The sequence below is a fragment of the Pseudonaja textilis genome, chromosome 5 (assembly GCF_049901715.1).
Source record: "Pseudonaja textilis isolate UNSWEBS1 chromosome 5, rPseTex1.2, whole genome shotgun sequence".
Taxonomy (NCBI): Eukaryota; Metazoa; Chordata; class Lepidosauria; order Squamata; family Elapidae; genus Pseudonaja; species Pseudonaja textilis.
In genome coordinates, this window is record NC_141994.1 from 56,791,290 (window position 1) to 56,817,932 (window position 26,643).

General features: G+C 36.7%; 1 protein-coding gene across 3 annotated transcripts in view; it reads left to right on the forward strand.

Moving 5' to 3' along the window:
* Nucleotides 1-26,643, forward strand: part of DGKI (diacylglycerol kinase iota) — a 276,299-nt gene that overhangs the window by 215,767 nt on the left and 33,889 nt on the right. For all 3 annotated transcript variants that reach the window (XM_087934980.1, XM_087934981.1, XM_026698300.2), the window contains 4 exons: nt 2,703-2,743; nt 5,249-5,376; nt 10,107-10,232; nt 21,610-21,635. In XM_087934980.1, the coding sequence (XP_087791106.1) occupies nt 2,703-2,743; nt 5,249-5,376; nt 10,107-10,232; nt 21,610-21,635 (321 nt within the window). The remainder of the gene's footprint in view (nt 1-2,702; nt 2,744-5,248; nt 5,377-10,106; nt 10,233-21,609; nt 21,636-26,643) is intronic.

The following is a 26,643-nucleotide window of genomic DNA, read 5'->3' on the forward strand; positions in this document are numbered from 1 at the left end:
TGGGAGATGGGGTCTTGACATTGGTACTTATTTTTCTAGTAGTTCTATGGTATACTTTCATAGATGCTGCCATGTAGAGATGGCTTGAATAACCTCCAGTTAGAAGCAATCCCAGGAGATTGACTGTCCTGCAAGAAGAAGCATCGACTGAATAATAAAAATAAAATAAAATGATTTTTTTTAAAGATAAAAATTAATGTTGTACTTTCAGGCCTATCAAGCATGGATTCAGGAGAACGATGGATGCTAGTTTCATAATTAAATGCAGATTTCTAATTGTTTATAACTTATACTTCTTAGTTCCATAAACATAAAGTATGACTACCACTGGACTGTATTAAACTGTATCTGTTTTTCATGATATGTTAAAATGTTAGTCTATAGAGATTGACTACATGAACATTTTTATGGTGGTTCCCAGGAATAAATTTAGAGTCCTGGTTGTTTATTGTTAAGATCATTATTCAGCTTTGGAAATGTAGCAAGTTTGAAATGTTTTATTAAGAAATACCCAGGGGTGGGATTCAACCGGTGTTACTACCAGTTTGGTGACTACATTTTATGCTGGGCACGCATGACAGACAGCTGAAAAGCACTGCACGCGGGTGCGCAACATTTGAAAAGCCTCTTTTTTCCTGGTTTTTCAACCTCAGCTATGCCACGCAAAACAGCTGAGGTTGAAAAAGCAGGAAATAAAGGTCAGGTAACAGCCCGGGCAGGTGTGTGGGCCAAACAGCAGCAAACTCAGAACCAGTTCATTGTCTGCTGCTCCGGACCTACCAGTTCTATAGAACTGGGCAGAACTGGTAGCATCCCACCCCTGGAAATACTCCTTCAAATAATTCAGAACTCTCAGTTGATCATACCTTCAGCAATATCAAATAACACAATATAGCCTTCAAGCCAGTGGTGATAAGCTACTGGTTGAGCTTGGTTTGGCTGAACCTGTAGTTAAAACAAAGGGCAGGATCAGCCCTCCCACACACCCCTGTGCTTTTCTCTTCTTTATCTTCTCAGCTGATTGGTGCTGCAGGTCTCAGCTGGTGTGGGGAAAGCTGCGCACCAGCAAAGCATGCTCACCAAGTCATACTCACTGAACTGGTGGTAAAACAATTTGAATCCCACCACTGCTTCAAGCACTCAGATAAACTTTTGATCTCTCTTTCCCTCTGTCTCCCCCCTCTCTTTTGGTGCCAATCCAATACCTTGTAAGCTTTGCTAGTAGTAAGCAACAGATTGTGGGTTGATAGCTTGTTTTAGAGATGTTGGGAGGAACTCTCTTCTTTCTTTTCCTGAAAAAAAATACGCTACCTTAAATTTCATGCATCCGAATGAGATCTGTGTTGCACTGTTGTCCATATACATTCCAAGGATATTGGTTAGTGGTTTCACTGGCTAAAATTCTAGCCTTACCCAATGCCATCCAGCAAATGAAATGGGCAAGCACAATGCTCTGATAATTGTATACATCAGTGGTGGTATTCAAATTTTTTTACTACTGGTTCTGTGGGCATGGCTTGGTGAGTGTGGCTTGGTGGGCGTGGCAAGGGAAGGATACTGCAAAATCCCCTTCCCTCCCCACCCCACTAACCTGTTCTCCAGCTCCATTCTCCCGTGCAGGACAACCAAAGACCCAGCTGATCAGCTGGGACTCGGGAGGTAGAGAATAGATGAGGGGGGCAGTCAGAGGTGGGATTTGCCGGTTCTCCAAACTACTCAAAATTTCTGCTACTGGTTCTCCAGAACTGGTCAGAACTGGCTGAATACCACCTCTAGTATGCATATTTCTTTTCTCCCCCTATCATTGTCAATCAACTGAACTTTTTAAAAATTTCCCTAAAGCTAAGGGTCAGCTGCTGACAATTTGACCTATCAACCCCTAGATGGCAGCCAAGAGTTATGTTTTTAAAATATCTTGGCTACCATCTAGTGATCATCAAAATGCTTTTAGCTGAGATGAAGACAATGCAAAAGTATTGTTGAGGAACCTGAGAAAGGAATTTAGCTCTGGGAGGTACAAACTACTAAGAACAGAAAGTCAGTAGACAGGGCTTCTCTGGAAGCAGCAGTCAACTGGAAAGGGAATTCCCTGCCAGACAGGCTTACAAAAAGCCAAATCTTTTCAATTTGTCAGCCTTTTGTGGGAGGCAGTACTGGAACTCTGCTGTATTGTTGCAGCATATAATAAATCAAATCCTGACAGAGATTCTTTCTATAGCCCTGTTTCTTATACCAAAGAGAATCAAGGCAGGCCAATCTTGAGTTTCTTTCTCACTGTTTCCTCTTTAGAGCTAAGCTGGGGTTTACTTAATCTATGTTGAAGACTTTCTTCAAGGCCATCTCTGTATTCTTCAATACACTGATATTTCCAAATACTTGCATGAAGACACCCATCTCTCATACTGATAATACCAACCACTACCAAATTCATTTATGTTTAGACTTAGAACGAGCAGAAAAGCCTCATGGCTGTAAAATCTGACTTAATTTTGGAATGTATTTCTAATTTCTTCCCATTCCCTTCCTTTTTGTGCCATCATGTTTAATGAAGAGATCTGAAGAAGTGAAAAGTTTCATGCTCTTTTGTCTCAGTTTCATTGATCCCAACTGAGGTATTGCTTAGCTGTGTAGTTTGGATATTTTTCCCTTTCTGATGGATCAAACACAGTTTTTCACACAAGTCTTTCCTCGTTTTTTTGCAGCAACTTCTGCTGACCGCTTTTACCGCATCGACAGATCTCAGGTACAGAGATGACGTTGCTTTCCTTTTAACTTCTTCTTTTTTTATTGCATAGAATTGAGGTCACTGTTATAAGAAGAAAATATGGGTCTTGTCAAATGTGACTCTCCTCCTATTATATACTTGTCTCTTTTGCTTCTCTTCAGAGATTCTCAAGGGCTCTAAACTGTCAAAAATAAATAAAATAATATAATAAAGCAGGCTTCTTTGATTTTCAGTTAGAAAAAAAGAAAAATAAGTGCTTTGAGGTCCACATGCCACAAAAAAACAACAACAAAAAAAAACCAGCTCTTCCCAGACAACCATTTGACTAGGATGATAGAAGGTCTCCTGCTTTGAGCAGAGAATTGGACTAGAACTCCTTTGTGGTGCATTCCAGCCTTATGATTCTATGTTCTGTTGTTTCTCAGTTTCTTTCTCTCCTCATGATGCAGCTATGATGCTCCACATTGATTAGTAGTATCTGTTCCTTCATCTCTCAAGTCTAGCACTTAGACTTATATACCTCTTCACAGTGCTTCACAGCCCTCTCTAAGTTGTTACAGAGTCAGCTTATTACCCCCAAAAGTCTGGGTCCTCATTTTACCCACCTCAGAAGGATGGAAGGCTGAGTCAACCTTGAGGCTGGTGAGATTTGAACTGCCAAATTGCAGACAGGCAGCAGGCAGCAGAAGTAGTCTGCAGTACTACATTCTAACCACTGCATATATACCATGATGCATACTTGTAGTATGTAAGACTGTTTCATATAACCTTGTAGAAATGCAATAGATCCTTCAGGAATACTTCCCATCATTATGGATTAATTTGCTTAAATGATAAAATAAAACAAAAGCATTGATTTACAATAAATGAATTCACAAGTACGTAGGTCTAATAACTGAAAATTAAACCTAACATATTAACACCACAATATGATTAATATTAGTCAATATTTAAACATTAAATATTTAAAATTATTATTATATTAATTATTAATGTTAACAGCACAAGTATGAAATCTGAGAAACTCCAAAGTATTGTCCTTATTGTGATTTTAATTTAGAGCCGTGTTTTGCCATGTAAATTAAATACCTTATGAAAAATTGGCCCAAGGCACCCAAGGTCAAAGAAGATTTAAACCAAGAAGGATGTGTTTTGCTCTTTTTGCTTAAATCAGTTTGATGTTTAATAGCATAGATTCTTCTTTTTCTCCCCACCCCCCACTTAACTTCATGAGCTCGGGATAGCTACATTAAAAAGAGAATCTTTGAGTTTATCTTGGTGTCTACAGTTCCACAAAAATCCTAATCCTCTATTTGTGAGATAAGGTGACTCTGGAAATTATGATAATGTTGGGCCTAAAGAAAATATTCACAAAGCTTAAAAACGCATCAAATTAAAGTGACAGCATTTGTCAAAAACATTGCAATTTATGTGTTGCTTGGACACTCTCTGGAAGTTTTACAAATATGAAAGTCATTCTGATTGGGTTTGCTTTTATTGATTTTTGTTTAATTCATTTAGTTTATGTTCAGCTGTAAAGCAGAAGCCAAAATTGTGTTAGTCCTTAGGGGGGATTTAAGAAAGGTTTGCTTCATCAGAACAATGGCTTGTAGAATTCAGCTATTTCTACCTGCTGCAATTCCTAAGAAATTACACTGTACAATTCTAGGCATGCTTATTGGGAAGTAATTCCCACTGAGTTCAGTGGAATTTGCATGAATAAATCTATATCTTTAGCAAATTAGTACTGCACTTTTCCAGAACAGGAAATGAACCCGAGAAATCAAGATTTATCCTAGCCACTGAGCAAATGGATTTCCTATGATGATCTCTCTGGAGCTAATCCATTTACCAAGGATCTTCCTATATAACTACCCTGCTTGTGGTTGTTAGCTGAAAATGATTGGCAAACTCACAACCCTGAAGTGCTGAAAAAGATACAGCCATTCTCAGAAACATGTGATATTTTGGGCATGAATGGTTGGCTGGCTATAAGCAAGAAACTGCCACGAATAGGATTCTGAGCATTCTCCATGCATTGACCCACAGTTCCTTCCTCCAGAACAGCTTTCTGTAAATGTCCCCGAATGTGTTGGGACTACAGCTTGCAGAATAAGTAGCCAGTATATCTGGTGCATTCTGGGGGTTGCAGTTCTTACATTTGGATTTTTAATTTTAATTTAGATCTGTGTTTTGCCATGTAAATTAGACACCTTATGAAAAATTGGCCCAAGGCACCGCACCCCAGGTCAAAGAAAATTTAAACCAAGAAGGATGAGTTTGCTTAAATCTTTTGCTTAAATCCATCTAGAGAAAGTGGATTTAGAATATATATATATATATATATATATATATATATATATATATATATATATATATATATATATATATATATATATATATATATATATATATATATATATATATACACACACATATACATACACATATATATTTCTGAATAGAATTATGCTGTTGATTGCAATAAACTATAGATCTTTTATTTTAATATCACTGTTGCAGGAACATTTGCACTTTGTGACAGAAATATCACAGGATGAGATTTTTATCCTGGATCCAGAATTGGGGGCAGCTCAACCAGCAGGAACACCTCCAGGAATGCCTGACCTGGTGGTAGAGCAGGCTTCTGGGTGAGTCTGGCTCTTGGGTTTCTGAATATTTTAGGTTCTCTTATTTTCATACACGGTTTTCCATATCTTTAAAGATGGATATCACATGGAGGTTTCTGTTCAAACATATTCTTTTTCTAAAGATGTTTTGCCCAAGTTGATCCTTCTGTTTTTTCAGGTGCTTTGAGCTGTAGCTTCAAATCATCATTGGCTATGATGAATGGCACAAAGCAACTGAAAGTCGCTATATCACCTACATCATATCTATATTTATACCTTCAATGTCTGTCATCACTGCAGTGTACAATGGGAGGGTGACACATTAATCTATTCCCTTCCCTTCTTTATCCAGTTTTCAGTTGTGCTTCTGATATTACTGGACTTCCAACTCCCAACAGCCCAAATATGGCCAGTGATGAGGGATATTAAGAGTTGGAATTTGTTGGCTTTTGAAGGGCTGCCATTCTAGACCTATGAGAAGTCATAACAGTATCACAACAATTGGGACCAGAATTTCTATCTCTAAGTGATGCAGTCATTTCCTTTTTTTTTTTTTTTGTAAATTTTATTTGAGTTTTCACAAAGAGAAAAAAAAATACAAATAAAACATCTTTTTTGAAAGTAGCATAATGCCGGGTTACATTTCTTCGTACAGACACAAATTCAGGTTCATGCTCATTTTTATATTCTATTCCATATCTTATTGCTATTTTACATTTTCTGCATAGCTTCTTCCCTCTTTTAATTTTCTCAATTTTATTTTAATTATCTCATCTCAATTCAAATCATTGTATTTATATTTTTTGTCTGTCCTGTGTCAATTATCTATTATCTTTTCTCATTAAACAAAATTTCTCCTGTAGTTACTGATTGGAGTTTGACGCCTTTATATCTTTTCCCTAAAGTTATAACATTCAATATAATACATAATTTCCATTCGGATTCTGCTTGGTACATTCTTAAAATACACACTGTATTCTTAAAAAAAGAAAAAATTATAAATGTTAAAACAACATTCCATTCCAATTCAATTCTATCATTAATATTAATATTCATTAAAGTCTTAACATCTTTAACATTACTTTTCAATTAAATATCATACTTCTATGGGAACAATTATAAGCTTTCCAGTCAATTCCCCCGTCTTCACTTATATTTTATAAAACATTAACTAATTAAAATGTTCCCGTTCCTTCCTAATTCAATTTTCTCATTTATTTTATTTCACTTATTTTATTCACAAACATTTCACTAAATTACACTAACTATTTTATCCTTCATTTTGATCATACATTGTTTCCAATTTTCTAAAGTTATTTCTATTACTAATATAACAATACAATCTTATGTACCTTTACAGAATACCTTTTTCAGTTAGATTTTCACCCATTATCTCTAAATAGGTCGTTTCTCTATATCTTGCTCCAGTCCTTTGTAACTTCTTTTCCTTTCCTTCTTCCCTCTCTTCTTCTCTCTCCCCCTTTTACCCCCTTGTCTCTCTACCTCTATTTCTCTCTTCTGTATTCCCCTTTTCTGTTGCTTTCCAGTATTATACTTATTTTTCAAATTATTTTTCTTTTCTTTGGTTGCTTTTTTAGGTCTTAAATTCTCCATTCTCTTTCCCCCCTTTCCTTTTTCTTCCCCACATAAATATTAATAATCAATTAATCAATCATTTGACTATACTTTTATTCATTCATGTTTTACAAGATAATCATAATTTACTTAGTTTGTTTTATAACAGTTCATATTATCACCCTAAATCTATCCTAAAATCATTTTGTAGATATAATAAGAAAAAAGTACATCTTTATATATTTATTATTTTCTAAAAGTCTACATATTTCATTACTGTATTTTATTGTCTAACCATTGATAGAATAGATCCCAAATTTTATAAAATTGCTTATCCTCTTGTTCTCTAATTTCAAATGTCAATCTGCTCATTTCAGCATATTCCAATATTTTCTTAATGATTTCCTCCTGTGATGGTGTTTTCTCATTTTTCCAGTTTTTGGCAAATACAATCCTAGCTGCTGTTAATACATTTACAATCAGATATTTCAAGTCTTTACTATATATTTCAGGTAAAATTCCCAATAAAAATATCTCTGGTTTCAAGTCTATATGGTTTTTTTTGTCATTTTTTTCCAACCACATGTGGATTTTAGTCCAGTATTTTTTAGCATCCGCACAAGTCCACCACAGATGGTAATATGAGCCAGGTGTCTGATGACATTTCCAACATTTTTCGGATTTATTTTTGAACATTCTTTCTATTCTTGTCGGGGGAAAATGCCACCTGTAAAACATCTTATAAAAATTTTCTTTATATGCTGTTGACATTGTCATTTTAGAGACCACAATTTTTACCATTTCTCTAAATCAATCCCATATCCAAAATTCTTCCCCCAAGCAATCATAGTTTCTTTAACTTGTTCTTCTTCTAATTTAATTTCTAATAAATATCCATACCATTTTAAATCACCTTTTCATCAGTACCTGTCAAAATCTTATCTAAATCAGTCAATTTATCATAGAAACCTTCCATTTTAGAATCTTTATCATACCTTGAATGTATTTGTGCATATGAAAACCAATTCATCTTTATACCTTGTTCCTCTAGTTTTTGTATAGATTTGAGTTCACCCTTTTCATTCAATAATTCACCATATCTAACTGTTTGTTCCTTTTTGTATATTATAGGATAAGAAAATGCTTCAATAGTCGATAACCAGACTGGAATTTTCAAATAACATTGTCTTTTAATCTTCTCCCAGTTTAACCACAGAGACTCCCGTATATAATGTCTTCTAAAATACTCCTGTGTTTTAGTTCCTTTATACCATAAAAAAGCATGCCACCCAAACAACAAATCATGTCCTTCTAATGTCAACAATCTAGTATTTCTTAGTGTTATCCATTCCTTAACCCATATCAGATTTGTAGCTTGATAATACAACTCCCAATTAGGCAAACCAAATCCTCCTCTAATTCTAGCATCTTGCAAAAGTTTTAACTTTATTCTCGCTTTCTTACCTTGCCATATATATTTCAACACAATTTTATTTAAATCTTCAAAGTAATCTTTTTCAAACCTAACTGGAATTGTTTGAAACAAATATAAAATTCTGGGTAATATATTCATCTTGATTGTTGAAATTCTCCGTATTAGTGACAGTTGTAAATTTCCCCATTTTGCCAGATCTAGCGCTATCTGCTGTTTAAGTTTGATATAATTATTCTCTTTTAGTGTACTACATCTTGCTGTCAAATATATCTCCAAGTACTTGATCTTATTCGTGACCTGAATTTTCAATAGGTCTGCCAGTTCTTCCTTTTGTCTTAATAGCATATTCTTTGTCAAGATCTTTGTCTTATCTTTATTTATTTTCAAACCAGCCACCTTTCCATATGTCTCTATCTTTTCTATCAATTTTGATGCTGTTTCTAGAGGGTCTTCTAAGATGAAAACCAGATCATCTGCAAATGCTTGCAGCTTAAATTCTTCCTTTTTTGATTTTCATTCCTTTTATATTCTTTTCATCTCTAATATTTCTGTTTAGCACTTCCAAAGTTAACACAAACAACAAAGGTGATAGTGGGCACCCTTGTCTTGTTCCTTTTCTTATATTGATAGAGTCTGTCAGTTCTCCCTCTATCATTACCTTTGCCGTTTGCTTATAGTATATAACAGGAACGTCTCTGGAGTTTTTTTTCCCTCCTTTGCTGGTACTTTGCTTGTGTGGAGTGACCATTTAAAGTTACAATGGCACTGAAAAAAGTGACTTATGACCATTTTTTACACTTACGACTGTTACAGCATCCCCACAGTCATGAGAGGCCAGGAGAGGAGATGCGTGTCTCGATGTGAGTGAGTGATATTGAGTTGGCCACACCCAGCCAATAACATGACCACCAAGCCATGTCCACCCAGTCACATGACCACCAAGCCATGCCCACCACCTAAGCCACGCCCACAGAACTGGTTGTTAAAAATTTGAATCCCACCCCTGCTGTATATACATTTATGTTTAAATAGTTATCTTGTGTTTCCGAAAAATTAGTACAGGTAGTCCTCGACTTACAACCACAATTAAGCCCAACATTTGTGTTGTTAAGGGAGACATTTGTTAAGTGAATTTTATAACCTTTCTTGCCACAGTTGTTAAATCAATCATTGCAGTTCAGTTAGCAACAGAGTTAAGTCAATCTGACTTCCTCGTTGACTTTGCTTGATAGAAGGTTGCAAAAGGTGATCACATGACCCTGAGACACTGCCACCATCATAAATATGAGTCAATTGCCAGGCATCTGAATTTTGATGATGTGACCATGAGGATGCTGCCATAGTCATGAGTGTAAAAAATTATCATAAGTCACTTTTTGCAGTATGATTGTAACTTCAAACAGTTGCTAAATAAACTGTTGTAAGTAAAGGACTGCCTGTAGTCCATTAGTCTTTTATCAGATATCTGTGTGTGACTTTCATCTTTCTCAACCCTCACTAAGTTAGTTGTTGAGTCTACCATTAGTGGGGCAATTTGTATACAATTTTATGAAATTACTCCAAGAAACAGATAAATAAACAAGAGGCTAGTGTAGAAGAGGGCAAGAAATGTTGGGAATCATTGTCTCAACCAACCAACCAATCAACCAACACCCCCCACCCCAAAAAATAATACCTGGAAAGGAAATTGTTGTTTTTGGAAGAAACCATGTTTCCTATTTGAAAATGTTTCTTTTCCCAGAATGTCTGATCGGTGGAATCCTGCTATTCGAAAGCGCATGTTGAGTGACAGCAGTTTGGGGAAGATGTCTCCTCATTATGAAGTACCTGAGAAACAAAAGGAGGCCAGCCACGCTCACCTGCTACAGTAAGAGTCCTCTAGATTTTTCAGCTTGGTTCTGAGTTGTTTCCTTAATCAGAGGCAATATAAACTGCTCTTTAAAATGCACTTGGGTAAATTCTCTGCCTTTTTAAAAGCAGCGTCTTTTGCCATATCTGTTTCAACTGCCTTGCAATTTAAGATGAGGCTATATAGAAGAATGTAAGAAAGCTTCACTGATCTGATTCTAGCACAACAATATCTGCACTAGCTAGGTTCACTATTTTTTGTCTGTCTGACTGTTTGACTATTCTAAAGCAGGGGTGTCAAACTCAATTTGATTGAGGGCTGCATTAGGACTGTGGTTTACCTTGGGGGGGCAGGTGGGCGTGGCCAACTGGCTGGGTGTGGCCAGCTTGATATCACTCATTGGGCATGGCCGACTGCGTGGGCTTGGCTGACTGGGCTTGATGTCATTCCCCAAACTGCTGGCATGTTTCCTCTTTGCACTGGGTAGATCGGGCCAAAGCCATGCTGGCCCAATGTTTCCCCTTCACATTGAGTAGGCTGGGCTGAAGCGGTGTGGGCTGGCCCTTTACATTTTTCAGGATGGCCCTATGGGCCAAATCTGACCACATCACAGGCCAGATGTGTTTGTGTTTGACACTCCTGTAGTTTATGTTAACCATTATTTAATGAGCAGAATTCAATGGCTGGATTCATAGATAGTGCTGAGACACAAACCATGAATTATGGTGTTTGAGCTCATCATTGTGCTAAGCTATAGTATAGCAGTATTTGACTTCACTGTTGGATGGCAGCTCCTCTCCATGAGCTCAATTTCCTAACCTCACCTGGAGTTGCCAATGATGGATCTGTAAGCCTTTTACTAATACAGCACATCAATTCAACAACTGTAGTGAATGGCTAAATTTGGGGATGAATTCTAGGGCTAAGAGTTGGGGTTTAACTGTTGTCAAAAACATTTCATGATAGCAGTAATAGCTGAAATGACAGACTGCAGGTCTAAGGAACCTGTATTTCTACATATCTTATTTGGAGTATCATGACCATCATTTTTTAATCTTTCTTCCTTCCTTCCTTCCTTCCTTCCTTCCTTCCTTCCTTCCTTCCTTCCTTCCTTCCTTCCTTCCTTCCTTCCTTCCTTCCTTCCTTCCTCAATCCAACAGCATCTGGTCTTGTAAACATACAACTAACTGTCCCTGACCAACTCTGGTGGCTTGGTCCTTGCAGAATGATCCATCCAGTTCCTGTAGATTCACAAGCGCAGATACTATTGTAGCATGCAGTAGTCTCAACTACCCATGAACTAGTTGTTTTAAGAGATAAAATATATATTCATGAAGCAAATATAATTGCATACAATAGTTTACTTGTTTATAATATAATACAGAAGAGTATAACAAGCTGGGAGGTGCCAATTTGAAACTTCCTCCTCTCTTTAAAATTAAAAAAAGAACATCTCATAATTTCTGATTTCTAGAATACTATTAGCCTCAGGAAAGATCCAAAAGGTTTCTTAGAAAATGAAAGAAAGAAAAAGAAAAGAGGAAGGAGGGCTAGAGTCCAATATTTATGTTTTCTTGCTACAGTAAACGGGGAAAGTTGAAAATACCTTGCAGGATTGGAAACAAGGGTGAGGATATGTGGCATTCTGATATTGATAACTGGCTATATTTTTGTGAATAATTGTTCTTGCCTACAAGTCACCTTGTGCCACGAACTTTTCCCCAAAATTTCAATGTATGAAAGAGAGAGAAAATGAGAGAATTCTTGAAATAATAAAAAAGTTCCATTTTCTCCCTGCCTCCCTGATCTCTCTTTTAATCAGGAAATAATAGGTATTTCCCCTTTTCTCTTCTCTATTCTCATTTGTATTATTTTCCTTTCCTTTCACCCAGTGTATGATTTTCAATTTCATTTGAAATGAAGAAAATAATGGGTAATAAAGTCCTGTTGCAGGAAGTAGAAATGTGATCATATGTCAGGCTTCTCATCATTTGGACAGTGAAGAGAGACACCTGGTAATGAGAACTCCATAGAATTTGGCTTCTTCATAAAACTTTGGATTAAAATTATATATTCAAAAAGAGAGGGTGGAGGAAATGCTTTTGCTAACTGCATTCGTCTGCTTCTTTTTTAAAAAAGTATATTTGAATTGAAAATAGTATCAAACAATTTTTTAAAAAAGAGTGGACAGTTTTGTATATAACTAGAGGAAAATCAGTGTTAAATCAAAAGAATTTAGGAAATAGATTTGTGTGAAACTTATACATGCTAATTTAAAAGTAAACTTACATAAAAATGGTGATAAATATGATCTAAATATGGTGTCATCAAAGAGGGGAAACCATCACCTTATTCCAACTGAAGGCCTAGTTTATCTCCATGCTGGTAATCCTAAAATGTTCCTTTTGGTTTTTTAATTTAATTTGAACAGGGAGGACAAACTGAAGCTGCCTGAATTTTACTCAAGTCATACAGATTTTAGTGACACAATTGCTGAAAAATGGTCATTTGGTTTCCATTCCATTAATATGGAATGGAAAGTTCGTGAAAACAGAAATGTAAGCCCCCAGTTAGGGATAATATGATTGATAAAAGCAAAGGAAAAAAATTGGAAGAAAGCTACTATGGGGTAGTTTTTGTATCTACAAACTACCTCTACCCTCATTGTTAAAGATAGAATTAATGGAAATTTCTATGATTTGACCTCAAAAGTTTGCTCATGGCAACTTCAGTTAGGGTAATTATATTCTTTGCAACTCTCCTACTCCAGAAATAGTTTGTACTTTAGTTATTTACTTGTGTCAGTGAAAGCTATCTGGTTCCTTGTTGGTGACAGTGTCATATGCACTATGACACTGTATACTCTAGGTGGCACTCAAGTGTCAAGGATAACCATTCAGCAACTTGCTTCTAACTTTATGTAGAACAATGAATTGTTTTAAAATATCAGAAATACGAAAATAAGTGTAGTTGTATGTTAAAACATGGAATAGATTCCCTCAAATCTAGGGCCACGCAGATACCGTATGTTTCCCAGGATTTTTTTTTTTCTTTTGGTTGAAAGCTTTATAACTTGTTGAAAGATGTTGCAGAGAGAGAAATAAGCACAAGGGGTTAGAATTTTATAGATGTCATTTGCATTTTCAGTTCCTCAAATTATTGTAGAACTTATAGGTTAGTATTGCAATCTCCAACTTTCCTGGAACACATTAGGGAGGAAAAAAAAAATCAAGCTCTCTACTAAAGAGCCACCATCAGTCCAACTAAATTGTTCAATCCAACAATGTCAGAATAACATCTAGACATGGAGAAATGAATAAAATTGCTTGGAAACTTTTTTTCATAGCTAAAAGGGTCAATTTAGATATGATCTAGGCATTTTAATAAGGTAAATAAATGACCCAGTTTCACACTAAGAAATTTGGAGGCAACTACTTGGTCTCAACAAGTCTAAAGTCTGTCCTCAGTCTCCCCTTTTTAAAAGTTTCCCACAGTTATATCTTTGAAATCTGTTACTTTTATTTTATCCCCCACAATGCCCCGAAGACATCACATTCCTATAATGCACTAGAAGAGACTCTTAGGCACCTAGTATTCTTTGGCCAATTGCTCCTTTCAGTGTTAAGCCCATCAGGGTTCAGCTCCCAAGCTCATTCACAGAGCAAGAGAATTCACCCATTAACCCTTCGCTCTGCAATGATATCTGGGCACAATTGCAGTTGGGAGCTAATAGTATTGGATTTGAAGGCTATGTGAAATGAGGGCTTTATGGAATAAATATTAAGAGAATTAAAGGATAATGATCTACTATTCCCTGTCCCTTCTGTGTGCCAGAAACCCAAAGTGTGGCATCAGATTGAAGGCTGCCTAACACTCTATTGGGACTTTGGAGGTACACCAAGGTTCAAACTTGCGTGGGGATTTTTGTCACCATTTTATCCTTTGCTAAAGAGACAGGGGATCCAAACAACTGGAGATGGGCTGGTGGTACATCGTATCAGGGACTGTATCATAACTTTGGGCAGTGGAACATTTTTAGGGAAGATAAAGTCTCTAGCAGAACAAGCAGCCCCTGATGACATATCTGACCAATGCCCTGGAAAGCGACCCTTTGTTTATGAGAACAGTACTCTTATGCAACAATTATTCTTCCTCCCCTTGGCAGATGTTAGATTAGTGAGCTAGCATTGGCTTCTTTATCTTAAGGGTTACAAGGAGAATACAGATAAGAAGCAAACAAAAGCAACCAACAATAAAAATCATGCAATCTGCAAAGCCCTGGTAAGAAACACTTTAATCCTTTCTGCACAGGTATTTCTTTTATGTGCAAAGGGAATAAGGGGCCACAACACTAACTCCTTGCCAATCTTCTACTGTGCAATTTACTCTCTCAAGCCTGAAGCCAAACCTAAACCGAACTTCTGTGGAAAAGATGGAATTGATGAAAATGGAGACAATTTGCATTGGTACCATGTGTCAGCCCATTACACCAGAAGTGTCATTCTTTGAAAGAAAAACAAGTCATAAAACCAATTATCTAACTATGTGCCAAAGCCATGCATGGCTACCACAACATGTGGCATCCCAGATGTTTGTTTTTATTCAATTTATTGAATGACTCAATTGAATAGTGATTTAAGGCAATTTATAAGAGGATTGAAAGCACTGATGGTCAAGGCAATAAAACAGGAAAACAATAACCACATTAGGAGAAATAAACACTTAAAACAGATATTTCAGTGGCTTCACAAAATTGCTTCCAACAATGCCTGTCAGAAAAAGCAAAACTTTTAGGGATAGCAAGTATCAAGTATCTAATTTTCTGGCTGAATATAGAGACAGGCAGCTAAATACTACAAAGGCTTCCATACAAAGTTTCTGTATTGGATTATATCTGGCATCCTCAAGGTATAACTCACAGTTATCCTGAGATTCATCTAATGTCCAATCTTTGCATTGTCATCTTCATAGTGTGAAAAGATAGTTATCTTCATCCCATAACAATACAGCAAGGGAAGACTCCAGCACGATGTTGGGGTCCAGACAAGAATGACCAAAACTCCCCACAATCCAACCAGAGGTCAGTTCAGTGACCAATCAGATTACAGATGTGACCACATGACATGAACTACATTTCCCATGAAGCATTCCCTTAAGGGGACAGCTCTCATTCCCAAACTAATTAGATACTGTTTAACCACTATATACTGTCTAACCAGTAGAGCAAGGCTGGAGATGTGTAGACCTGTATACTTTGTTGAGGGTCCGGCAATATTGTGCCTGGAAAGAGGGGAAATTGTGAGCAGAGGAATGAAGATCTGTAGAAGATTTGCTGAATCAGAGAAAGAATGGAAACTAGGGTTGAGAGGAGTGAAATCATTGGTGGGGTCATAAGAGACATTGTGAGGCCTACTGATGCTACCAGTGGTGGAGTGGAAAAGGTGTCACTATGGCTGGTGGGGAAAGTTACTATTTTTGTTAAGATTTGCCCTTCTGAATGTCAGGTCTTTCATCAGCTAAGAGTCTAAGGCAGGGAAGAGAATGATTCTATAAGTCACAAATGCCTTGCCCACAAAGTGACCAGTTACAACCAATGTATTGGAAAACTGGGAAGTAGAGACAATTTAAGGATAACATTAGAAATGGGTAGCATATAAATACGTATACATGTATGCTGGTCAAAAGAATCCCTTCCACAGCATCTTGATCACAAGCCTGGTAATAGATCTTCTTTAGCTGTTGGTGCTGGAGGATTTCAATCACAAAATTTTGGGTCTGTGGCAGTGGTGGGATTCAAATATTTTTACTACTGGTTCTGTGGGCATGGCTTGGTGGGCGTGGCAGGGGAAAGTTACTGCAAAACCCCCATTCTCTCCCCATTCCTGGGGGAAGGTTCTGCAAAATTCCATTTCCTCCCCACCCCACTAACCTGCTTTCCAGCTCCGTTCTCCTGTGTAGGGCAACAAAAGAAAACCCAGCTGTTCAGCTGGGACTCGGGAGGCAGAGAATAGATGACGGTGGGGCCAGTCAGAGGTGGTATTTGCTTCTCCAAACTACTCAAAAGTTCCACTATCGGTTCTCCAGAACTGGTCAGAACCTGCTGAACACCACCTCTGGTCTGTGGTCTGGGTTCATGCTCTCCAAAGTATCCATTGGTTTGCCCCAAGTGATCATAGTCTGATTCATACAGGAGATTACATGTTACACTGTTTTTTTTAGTCCTTAGATTCCAGAGACGTAGCACATCCTGTACTGGAGACAACAGCCCCCTCACTGAGGTTGTTTATGGAAGCCAGAGGCAGCAATGACTATTTTTTATAATACCTTCAAGTGGTTGTAATTAAGTTTTAAAGGAAATGGAAAGAACATGAAAGTATAAAAGTGGAGTATAGAAACAGATACATACTGGCCAGGCATAAGAAACCCAAAGCCAGGATAAAGTTTAAAGTACTGCAGGGTTATTTCATGCAACCTATACACAAGAATCTGATCTACTAACAGTCAGGACAAATTGGCACTAGATAAGAGTCAACAGACTTCAATGGGACTGTACTTAGGTCTCTTTGGGTGGTGTAGGGATGCCAGACTGATGATGCATTTGACCCTGCCCTTGGGCTCAGCCTGGTCATCTCCGACATCACCTTAAGAAATAGATTTACAAAATAAGGGCAGGTAGTGTAGAAATAGAAACAATATAGCGAATTATTATATATTGAATATATTATTATATTTACTAACAAAATAAATATAAGTGTAATAGAACAAAAGGAAATTTTAAGGAAAAAAAGGAGAGAAATCATACTAAATAGGTTTAAATCTGTTGTACATATGAACCACGGAAAATAAAGGCTCGTAAGGTTAATCGCGAACTTGCCAGTGTTCATTTTCTAAGAAAATGCTAATTTACTATTTAAGTAATAGACTTCATCCAATCTGGAGGTTAATTATCTGTCCTCTGTGTGGGTGTTGTGTCATCTGCAAAAGAACCCACACCGAATGCCTGTCTGAAGCAGATATAAATGGGATACAATAATTGTGTGCATACATACAATTGCACATTAACATCCTTTCAAGCTTCTCTTTAAACATCATCTGCAATCTACCTAAAAAAAAAAAAAAGAAATCACTTAGAAGAACACTTTTAGAACTAAGGGAACAAAATAAATGTCTAAAAGTAAAGAGAAAGAATTAAAGAAGAAAGAGAGAATTAAAATATTTAGATGCAGGATTTCTTTATTTAGTTAAACACATTTTCCCCAAACCAAGGTAGCAGGTTTGCAAAAACACACAATTTGCTCAGCAAAGAAGAGGACACTCAAATGCCAGACAGGGTCAATACAGTTATTTTATTGTTTGGCACTTTATATTCTTAAAAGCTGTGTGTGAAAATGCTTTAGGTGGCAGAGGCTCTAGTGTCTGGTAAAAATAGCAGCTTTTTTTGCTGATAAAAATAGCTGCTTTAGGATGGCTTGATCGTTCTCTAGAGGCATTTGTCTTTATGAATAATGTACTGGATTGCTGGAATTTTTCTTTTTTAAATGTGCCTGGAGGAGGATCATTGAATTGTCATGAATCTTGAAATCCCATCGACCCCAGCTCTGCACTGCAAATCCCTTCTCTTCATTGCTTCCATTGAAATAGATTCCTTCTCTCTCAAATTGGAGCAGATGTCAAATGGGACATTTTGAAAACCATTCATCAGCTTTTTAGAACTACCCGTTCTTTAGAATTAGCTGCTTTGGAACATTCGGGATGGGATTACAAATTCAGGCTCTGTGAGTTACTATGAACGGTAGGTAATGGAGTAGATGAGAGATGGTATTCAGCAGGTTCTGACCAGTTCTGAAGAACTGGTAGTGGAAATTTTGAGAAGTTTGGAGAACTGGCAAAAACCACCTGTGATTGGCCCCACTCCCATCCATTCTCTGCCTCCCGAGTCCCAGCTGATCGGCTGGGTCTTCTTTTGTTGCCTTGCACAGGAGAAGGAAGCTGGAAAGCAGGTTAGTGGGGTGGGGAGGGAATGGGGATTTTGCAGTAACCTTCCTCTGCAAAACCTTCCCACGACCACAGAACTGGTAGTAAAAATTTTTTTGAATCCCACCACTGGAATAGATGCATCTGGCTTTAAAAGGGTTGCTGGCTTTCCTGATTAGTGTAAGTTTTGCGTGACCAAAGGGAAAATGCTCTCATTTCATAGGGCAGGGATAGTGTGGTCCTGCATTGGAAGATACATCACAGTTCCATCAGAAGAGGCAGCCTTCAGCTGGCCCAGCAAGTAATCCTGCAATCTTGTATTGCAGAGTGAAAGTCCACAAATGGGGAATAGTGCCTTGCTGTGTTCATAAACAGTTGGATGGGGACCAGCAGAAGCATATACACAAATGCTAATTTTGATTAATATTAAGCTTGATTAGAATTACAGGTAGCCCTTGACTTACAACAGTGTGTTTAATGACTGTTCAAAGTTACAACGGCACTGAAAAATGTGACTTAAGGCCTTTTTTCACAGTTACAACCTTTGCAGCATCCCCATGAACAAGTGATCAAAATTCAGATAATGGCAACTGCTTCATATTTATGACTGTTGCTGTGTCCCAAGGTCATGTGATCCCCTTTTGTGACCTTCTGACAAGCAAAGTGAATGGGGAAGCCAGATTCTCTTAACAACTGGATTACTAATTTATCAACTGCAATAATTTACTTAACAACTGTGGCAAGAAAGTTCGTAAAATGGGGGAAAACTCACTTAACAAATGTCTCACTTAACAACATAAATTTTGGGCTCAGTTGTGGTCTATATTGGTTAGTGGCTTACCGTCTAGGTTGTTAAATTTATGGTTCAGTGTGTTGTACAAACTACGAGATTCAGTTCATTCCACTGTATTTCCAAGCCTACTGTAGGAACAATATGATATCAGCACCATGACCTTGTCCATTTATTTTTTTCTACTGTGTTGGAATGTAGTCTGGATTCCTAGGAGGGAGGCTCCATTTTGCAGTTGGTAAAGAGGTGGTGGAGTTTGAAATTTGGATAGCAGAAAGAGAGTTAAAATGGCTCCTCCTTAGCTTTTTCCAAAGTATGTCTGTAGATATGTAGAAAGTTGCTTTAGTCTGGCAAGATTAAACCTTGTTATTAGCCTCCTGCTTATTTATTTGTATCACCTATATTATTTTTACAAATAAGTCAAAGTGGTGAACATATTCAACACATCTCCATCCTCCTATTTTCTCCACAACAACAACAAGCCTGTAAGGTGGGTTGAACTGAGAGAAAGTGACTGGCCCAAAGCCACTGAGCTGGCTTTCATGGCTAATGCGGGACTTGAATTCACAGTTTCTCACTTTCTTGCCTGGTGATTTAACCACTACTAGAGCATACTGGCTATTAGCCTCCTCTTTGCTTTCCTTCAGAATTGGGTTCCTTCATTTTCCAGTGGAAATGTTCAGTTATAGGGTATATTTATTTTATTCAGTTTATATGGTTGTCCATCTCATGTGAGTGAGTCTAAGGTTCCCATTCTGGCAATCCTGCCTGTTTAAAGTTAGCTTAGACTATCATTGCCTTTCTCCCTCACAAACGAACATGTCTACTCCATGGTCTGGGCAGATAAAGTAGAAAAGTTACAATTTTCTCAGCCAAAATGATCATAGTCATTTTTTCTCCCAGTTGCTGCTTCAGGTCATTTCAGATGCAAGGCTAATTGCCTCTAACCATCTTGCTGTGATAACAATTCTACTGAGGCACACTTTAAAAAATGGAACCCGAAAGATGCTCGCTTGTAATTATAAAGTGGATAATTGTGTGCTGCTTCTTTCTGAATTTCAATAATTGCAAGTACCCAGGCTTAGCTACCTTTTATGCTGCTGCATGGCTACAAGGGACAGCAGTGGGACTAAATTTTAGAACAATCATGGACAGCTCATTCTCATAAGCACTTCAGCAGAGTGAATAACTCAAAACATGTTTTTCTCTTCATTTGTCCCCCCAGACAGTACAACAGTAAAAATGGTACAGGTGAAGAGTTGACAAATATTGTATAGTTTGTGAAGGACAGAAGCTACTTCAACATCAGTTCTTCCCCTTCCCACATCTCATTATTATTATTATTTGAATGGATAGGGATTATTTAATTTAACAGGTTGGATTAAACCCTCATCCATCAATGCTATATAGGTAGTGTTCGATTTACAACATTCATTTAGTGACCCTCAGTTACAACAGCACTGGAAAAAAATGACTTAAGAGCATTTTTTCACACTTACAATCATTGTAGCAGCCCCATGGTCAAACATTGAACACTTCATAGCAATTGTGGTTGTAACTTAAGGACTACTTGTACACTAGAATTGCTTGATATGAGATTGAATTATTTGACTATCAAGACTGAATCTGTATGGCAAAAGTAGATTTTCATCGTCTGCTCTTTTGAATTGTTTTAGCTGAAGTTGTCAGGGATTAAGGCTCATACTTCTTGCCATCAAGACATGAGCTTTGCCGCTAAACTATAGATTTTCTTCTTGACTGTGTCCCTGATCTTATCTACCCCCTTGCTTACTGCTAAAATGCCAGATTGTATTAACCTTTGGCCAAAGCTACAAAATCAATTATTTTCTCGCTTTATCTTGAGGAGGCTCAAGAGAGAGACTGACTTTTTTACTCCACGGTGGGATTGAAGGACTTTAGAATGGGGAAGACAGAACTGGTAGCAGCTAGATTTTTTAAATTTTATTCTCAGAACTTCTGAAAAGGGGGAGACAAAAGTTGCGGGACAGTTTTGGAAGGGGACTTTAAAGTTGTAGGAATACCCCATCTCATTCCATCTATTTATTACTCAGCTTCTATTATTCTGTCTATATTTGCTATGGTTAATGTAAAGTACATGGGATTTAATTTTGAGCTAACTTTGTAACAATAATATTGCTCAAACTGCTTAAGAATAGGATCTTTATATTTGCTATTTTTAGGGGTATATTTAACAACTTTTGTGTGTGTGTTTGTGTGTGCGTGCGCGCATGCGCGCGTGCATGCTTGAATACATTAAGAGCAAAGTAGCCAGCAGTATGCTGTACTACTACTGAACTTGATTTGAAGTTTTAGTGTTAGTTCAGGATGCAGAGTCGGCCAAGGTTTTGCTGATGCTGGCAGCAAGATATGTTTGTTAGGATAAAATGAGCAATGTTGAAAAGTGTTTCTAGGATCTCACTGTTCTGATTTAAGAACGTTAAGATAGCAGTTTGTGTGATTTGTGCCCTACATTTTTATAGCTTGCCATCCCATCCCATTTCACCTTGCGGATACCTCTGCAGAAATTCCAACAAGGCCACTAAAGCCTTTTTAAGAAACAAACCTAAAGAAACCAGAGAATAAAGCTCCTTGTTGTTTCTTTATTTGTAGGTCTCCTGTTTCTTCAGAAGATCAAGGTAAGAATCCATTTCATAAATTTCTCCACTGAACTTAAAATTAATTTTGATGAAAAGGTGACAGTAAAGTTGTACATGAAAATGAATTTGAACTATAGAAATAAGTAAAATTTGATATAGACATCGAGATAGCTTCTTGGTCATTTCATTAAATATATACGGTATAGTCTATCCAGTTTTGCAGCAAAGCCGTGAATGGACCTCTGTTCTATCATAAACCTAGTTCAATAAACTTGCTTTTTGCTTTAGTAACGTTGTTTGGAATATAACTTCCATTATTTGTGACTATTAACCCATGGTCTATAGAGAAAGACTAGATGATAATAATGATTGTGAGCACATATATAGCGTTTTACAAGGTTCATCCCCACTCTCAGTCATCTCTACGATGCTTCACAAGTTAGCGGTTATACAAACAGGATGGTTAGAAGATCAGAATACTGGGATTCACCTAAAGCTATCTTAACATCTCCTGGAATTGCAAGATACAAGGCCTTTCAAATGTGACTTTACAATGTTAAGAGAGTGCACACTGTTCTCTTCCATCTTTCCACTGCTGAGTGATACATTTATTTCTTTAGTTCCTTGCCAAAACCTTGCCTTCCATGCTTCAGAGGAAACATTACATTGAATAGTCTGTCTCAGATGCACATATCAAGCAGCTTGTCCATGGACAATGATTTATTGGTTGGTATTACGAGATTTTCTTACCTTATGTTATTGCTCTCTCATTTGATCTATTAATTGAGTGTCAGATGACAGATAAAGTACCGTACTTCTTTGTGCAGCTTCTTGATTTTAATCCTCAATAGCTGTCCCTACAAACTATTTTTCTTTTCTACTTTCACTGTTTTCTTCCTCTGCACAAACTGCTCTCATGTTCCATTTAACCACCTGTGCCACTGTGACAAGGGACCTGCACTACAGCTTGATCAATACCCTGAATCACTCCAGAACTATAAAAGCAATTTATGAGCTTACTTTGAAAGGGAGAATCAAAGCCATAGCCACATAACATACCAAGAACATTAAAAGCTTCTGCTTAATGACAGTGAAATGGCTGGTCAAGGAAACTCAGCACCATAGAGAAGTGCATTTAAAAGGCAAGAGCAAGAATTGAGAATTCTCTTTCTGATGTCAGAATATTTAGTACCAATGCTTTAAAAACTGCAGTTTTCAGGAGAGTAATTTATATCAGCATAGTCTTGTTTGCCTTCAAGGTGTTCTGTGAGTCATTTGTTGACTTTCGCAAGAGAATACCTTACCTGGCCAGTGCACCAGACCAATATCTTCTCTTCCTATTACTTTAAGGGTCCCAACTCCAGCAAAGCTTCAGAAATATTCTGTTGTATCAATCTCTGCTATCTATCTGGTATATTGGCAGCTGTTTAAAACACAGTGAATTTTTCCCCAAGCATGAGTTTCACAGATAATTTCTCTTAAGCAAGATTTGCAGAGACAAAAGCGTCAGGGTTACAAAACCTACCAGCAATTGAATTTTTGCAATTTAGAACTATATACCCATGTAGAATTCCTTCCCTTACAGTGATCTAGCAAGGATGTAGGTCTTTTCATTGATAATGGCGAAGCATGTAGTTGGCTGTTTATATCTCTCTCCTAAATCTTCATCAGTCTAGGCACGAACTGTTGTACTGTCCACCCAACCCTAACTATGCATATGGCTGAGTTTTAGAAGTGATTCACCTTACTTCCTATTCATATTTTTCGTACTCATATCTGTACTTAGAAATTATTCTGTGTACTATGAACAAATCAGATGGCAGATATTATAATTCCATGTCTTAAACTGTTCCACTTAAAACTGAATTATGTTCCATTACTGTATGCGTTTAAGCAATTTGAAGGAGTTATTTAATGAAATTAGGTTTTATTGAATAATATTCTTTGTTTTATGTAGTACATGATTTATTGAATATGCTGGATGGAACTTGGCTTCTAATTACTGTCATTTTTTAAACTTTTTTTTGTATCAGCTGTATCTTTTATAACCTGCTCTTTCAGATATGTAGTTAGTTTATTGTCACTGTTTGTTTTGGAAAACTTCTTAGAGTGTTTGAGGAAAAAAATTGACAATCTTTTTTTTACAGTTTATATAGCTATTTCACTAGCCATTTGCCTTGATTCAAGGTGAAACTACAAGTTATGTTGAAGAGGAAGGATAGATATAAACAGCTGAGTTTTTTTTTTCTTTTACTTGAATCCAGGTTAAAGCACTTGATGTGAGAAGTTTTTATGGTGCCTTTCTCAACCTTAATAATAAAATGGTTGCTGCTTTGAATAAATTGATGACTGTAGGTCATCACTATTAATTATTTTTTTAATATTTTTAAAAATATACCTGAAGCCTCTATAATGGACTAAACCAGTGTTTCTTCCCCTTTCTCACTTTTAAAAATGATGGAAGAACCTAAAATAATTCTTATTTGCATGGTTTATCTATATTTACCATTTTAAAAATTAAAATGGATACGTTCAGTGCTACTACAATTGTTTGATGGGATTTTAATATTGTTTATTTTTCAACCTAAACTGGAAATAATTCTAATTTTGTGGATCATTGAGAGTCCACACTTTAAGAACTTTAAGGGACCACACTTTAGAAACAACAGACTAGGCTATTCTGAGCTAGTCAAAGTTGTTTATAACACATTTACACAATCCTTTTTATGAACAGTTTAAGATAGCATTTTAAAACTTTGTATCTGCCCTTTTAGATAAGTACTTATTTTAAGTTGTCACTTTTCTGTTTTGGAAGACTCTTGAAAATATTTGAGTAACCACGATTGTGAGGGAAGTTGGGAGTTGGTCTCTAGTCTAATATGACTTATTTTCACTAAAGATGCCGAAGAATTAAATCCAAGCCACGGGATTTAACATTAAGCTATCACTAAGCTATTGTCTCTTTATAGGGTTTACCTGACCATGTTAATCCTCTTGTCCTCTTTTAAAGTAATTATCTCAAGAAGCACTATCTCTGCATGTTTTTTATCATAACATTTCATGAACATTTGTAAAAAAAATAGTGGAATTGGCTCCTGTGATTAGTAAGATAAATAATTTCCACCGTTTATTGTTATAATATTATAGCTTATACCACATTCTTTAATGTTCCCCTTTTCTGAGGTCTATAGCCAGCAAATGTTACCTTCTTATATCAAGTCATGGCAGTACCTTGCTTAGCACTGTATAATCTGCAATGCAGGTCTTTCTTTCTGCAGTTAATTCAAGTCAACATTTAGTCCTTCCTAGGGTGGGCTTTCCTTTGCAGTCAGAATGTATAGCTGACTTGCACTTAGGTTGTAGCTTTCCCTTGTCAAAGATGGAGGATAAAATTCCTGCATTGATTTCAATTCCTATGGGGTCTTTGCTGACAAAACAAAACAAAACAATGGGAATCACTCTAAATCAAGGGTCTTCAAACTTGGCAAGTTTAAGACTTGTGGACTTCAACTCCCAGAATTCCTGAGCTAACATGACTGGAGGAGGAATTCTGGGAGTTGAAGTCCACAAGTCATAAAGCTGTCAAGTTTGAAGACCCTTGCTCTAAATGACTTGAAACTGCTTGTAGTATTCTGAGCAGTGACTGAAGGGTTGCATAGCCTGAGCTAGCAGGAAAACCTCTACAGGAAAAACTACAATGTATTGCTTTAGGGAAGGAATGTAGTTTGGGGAGGAATGGGTCAGGGTCGCAAATATCACCACAAATACTCTAAAAAATGTTTGCTCTCCCTGAAATATGAGCCTCAGTTATTTTCTCATTTCATGCCTCCGTGCATTGGTTGATTATTCTAAGGGTATGTTATTATATGGTATGCGTAGAACCTACTTTGGATGAATGTGTGTAAAGGAAAAAAGGGGGAGTGGTCAGAGACATGAAAGCCAACCAAATTTCTTTTTTAAATAGTGATTTTATTCAAGATTATGTTTTGATGCAAGTGCAAACTAAAGAAAAGAAGAAAAAAAGAAAGCAAATCAAGAAAAATAGAAAAATTATAAAAGAAAGAAAAAATATAGTAAAGAAAAAGAAATGTATAAAAATTGACTTCATCTCTCACAAGTATAAACTTTTTAAAGTAATTATTATTGCTTCTTTCCATATTTCATTTCTTATCTATAAACAAATCCATAAAACCCTGTCACTGAGGCCAACAAAAGGGATACTGGGATAGCAACATATCTAATTCAATATTGATGAAAGAAGGCAACTTTCTACCCCCTCTTTTCATGTCTAACAATATTCATATTTATTTCTTCCAAATAATACCTTACAATTTGATTTTTTTTCATTTTTTGTTTGCCCCTTCTCACAAAATTCTTCAAAGCTTTAACAAGCTTCTTTTGTAAGTCCATTATAGGACAATATTCCAGGTGGCTCTGTTGGTTTGCTGTCTCTATATCCCTTTTAATTATTAAGACATTGGCCAATTTCTTTTGTATGTCTAGTGTAACATCTTTTTCTATGCTATTCTTATAGCCTGTCATTTTAAAATGCATTTCAATTATATCAATTAAGTTTTCCATGGCATCTTTTAAACACGCTCTATCTATGGAAGGAGACCCTCTTAAAATTATTTCTCGGTACATTGTTCAAAAATATCCTTCAATATGTCCAGTGTTAAAGTATTCTACTTCACTCTGTATTTGTAAATTTGACTGTTCTTCTCTTTTAACTTTGTAATCTTTAGTTCCTGCTACTTTCCTTTGGTTTTTGAAGTCTATGTTTTTTTTTAAAGAATTCAAAACAAAAATATTTCCTCACAGGAAATATAATTATCAGGTCAAGCCCCACAATGATTTAAACTAGGAGTGTCAAACTTGTGTTGTCATGGTGGCATCACATGATGTATTGGGACATTTTCCCCCCTTCAATAAACTGGGTGAGAGCGGGGCCAGCACTTGATGCAACTGGCCCATGGGCTGTGAGTTTGACAGCAAAGAATGTGCTGGAACAAAATGTAATATTTCACTCTGGCAAGTCCATAGTGGA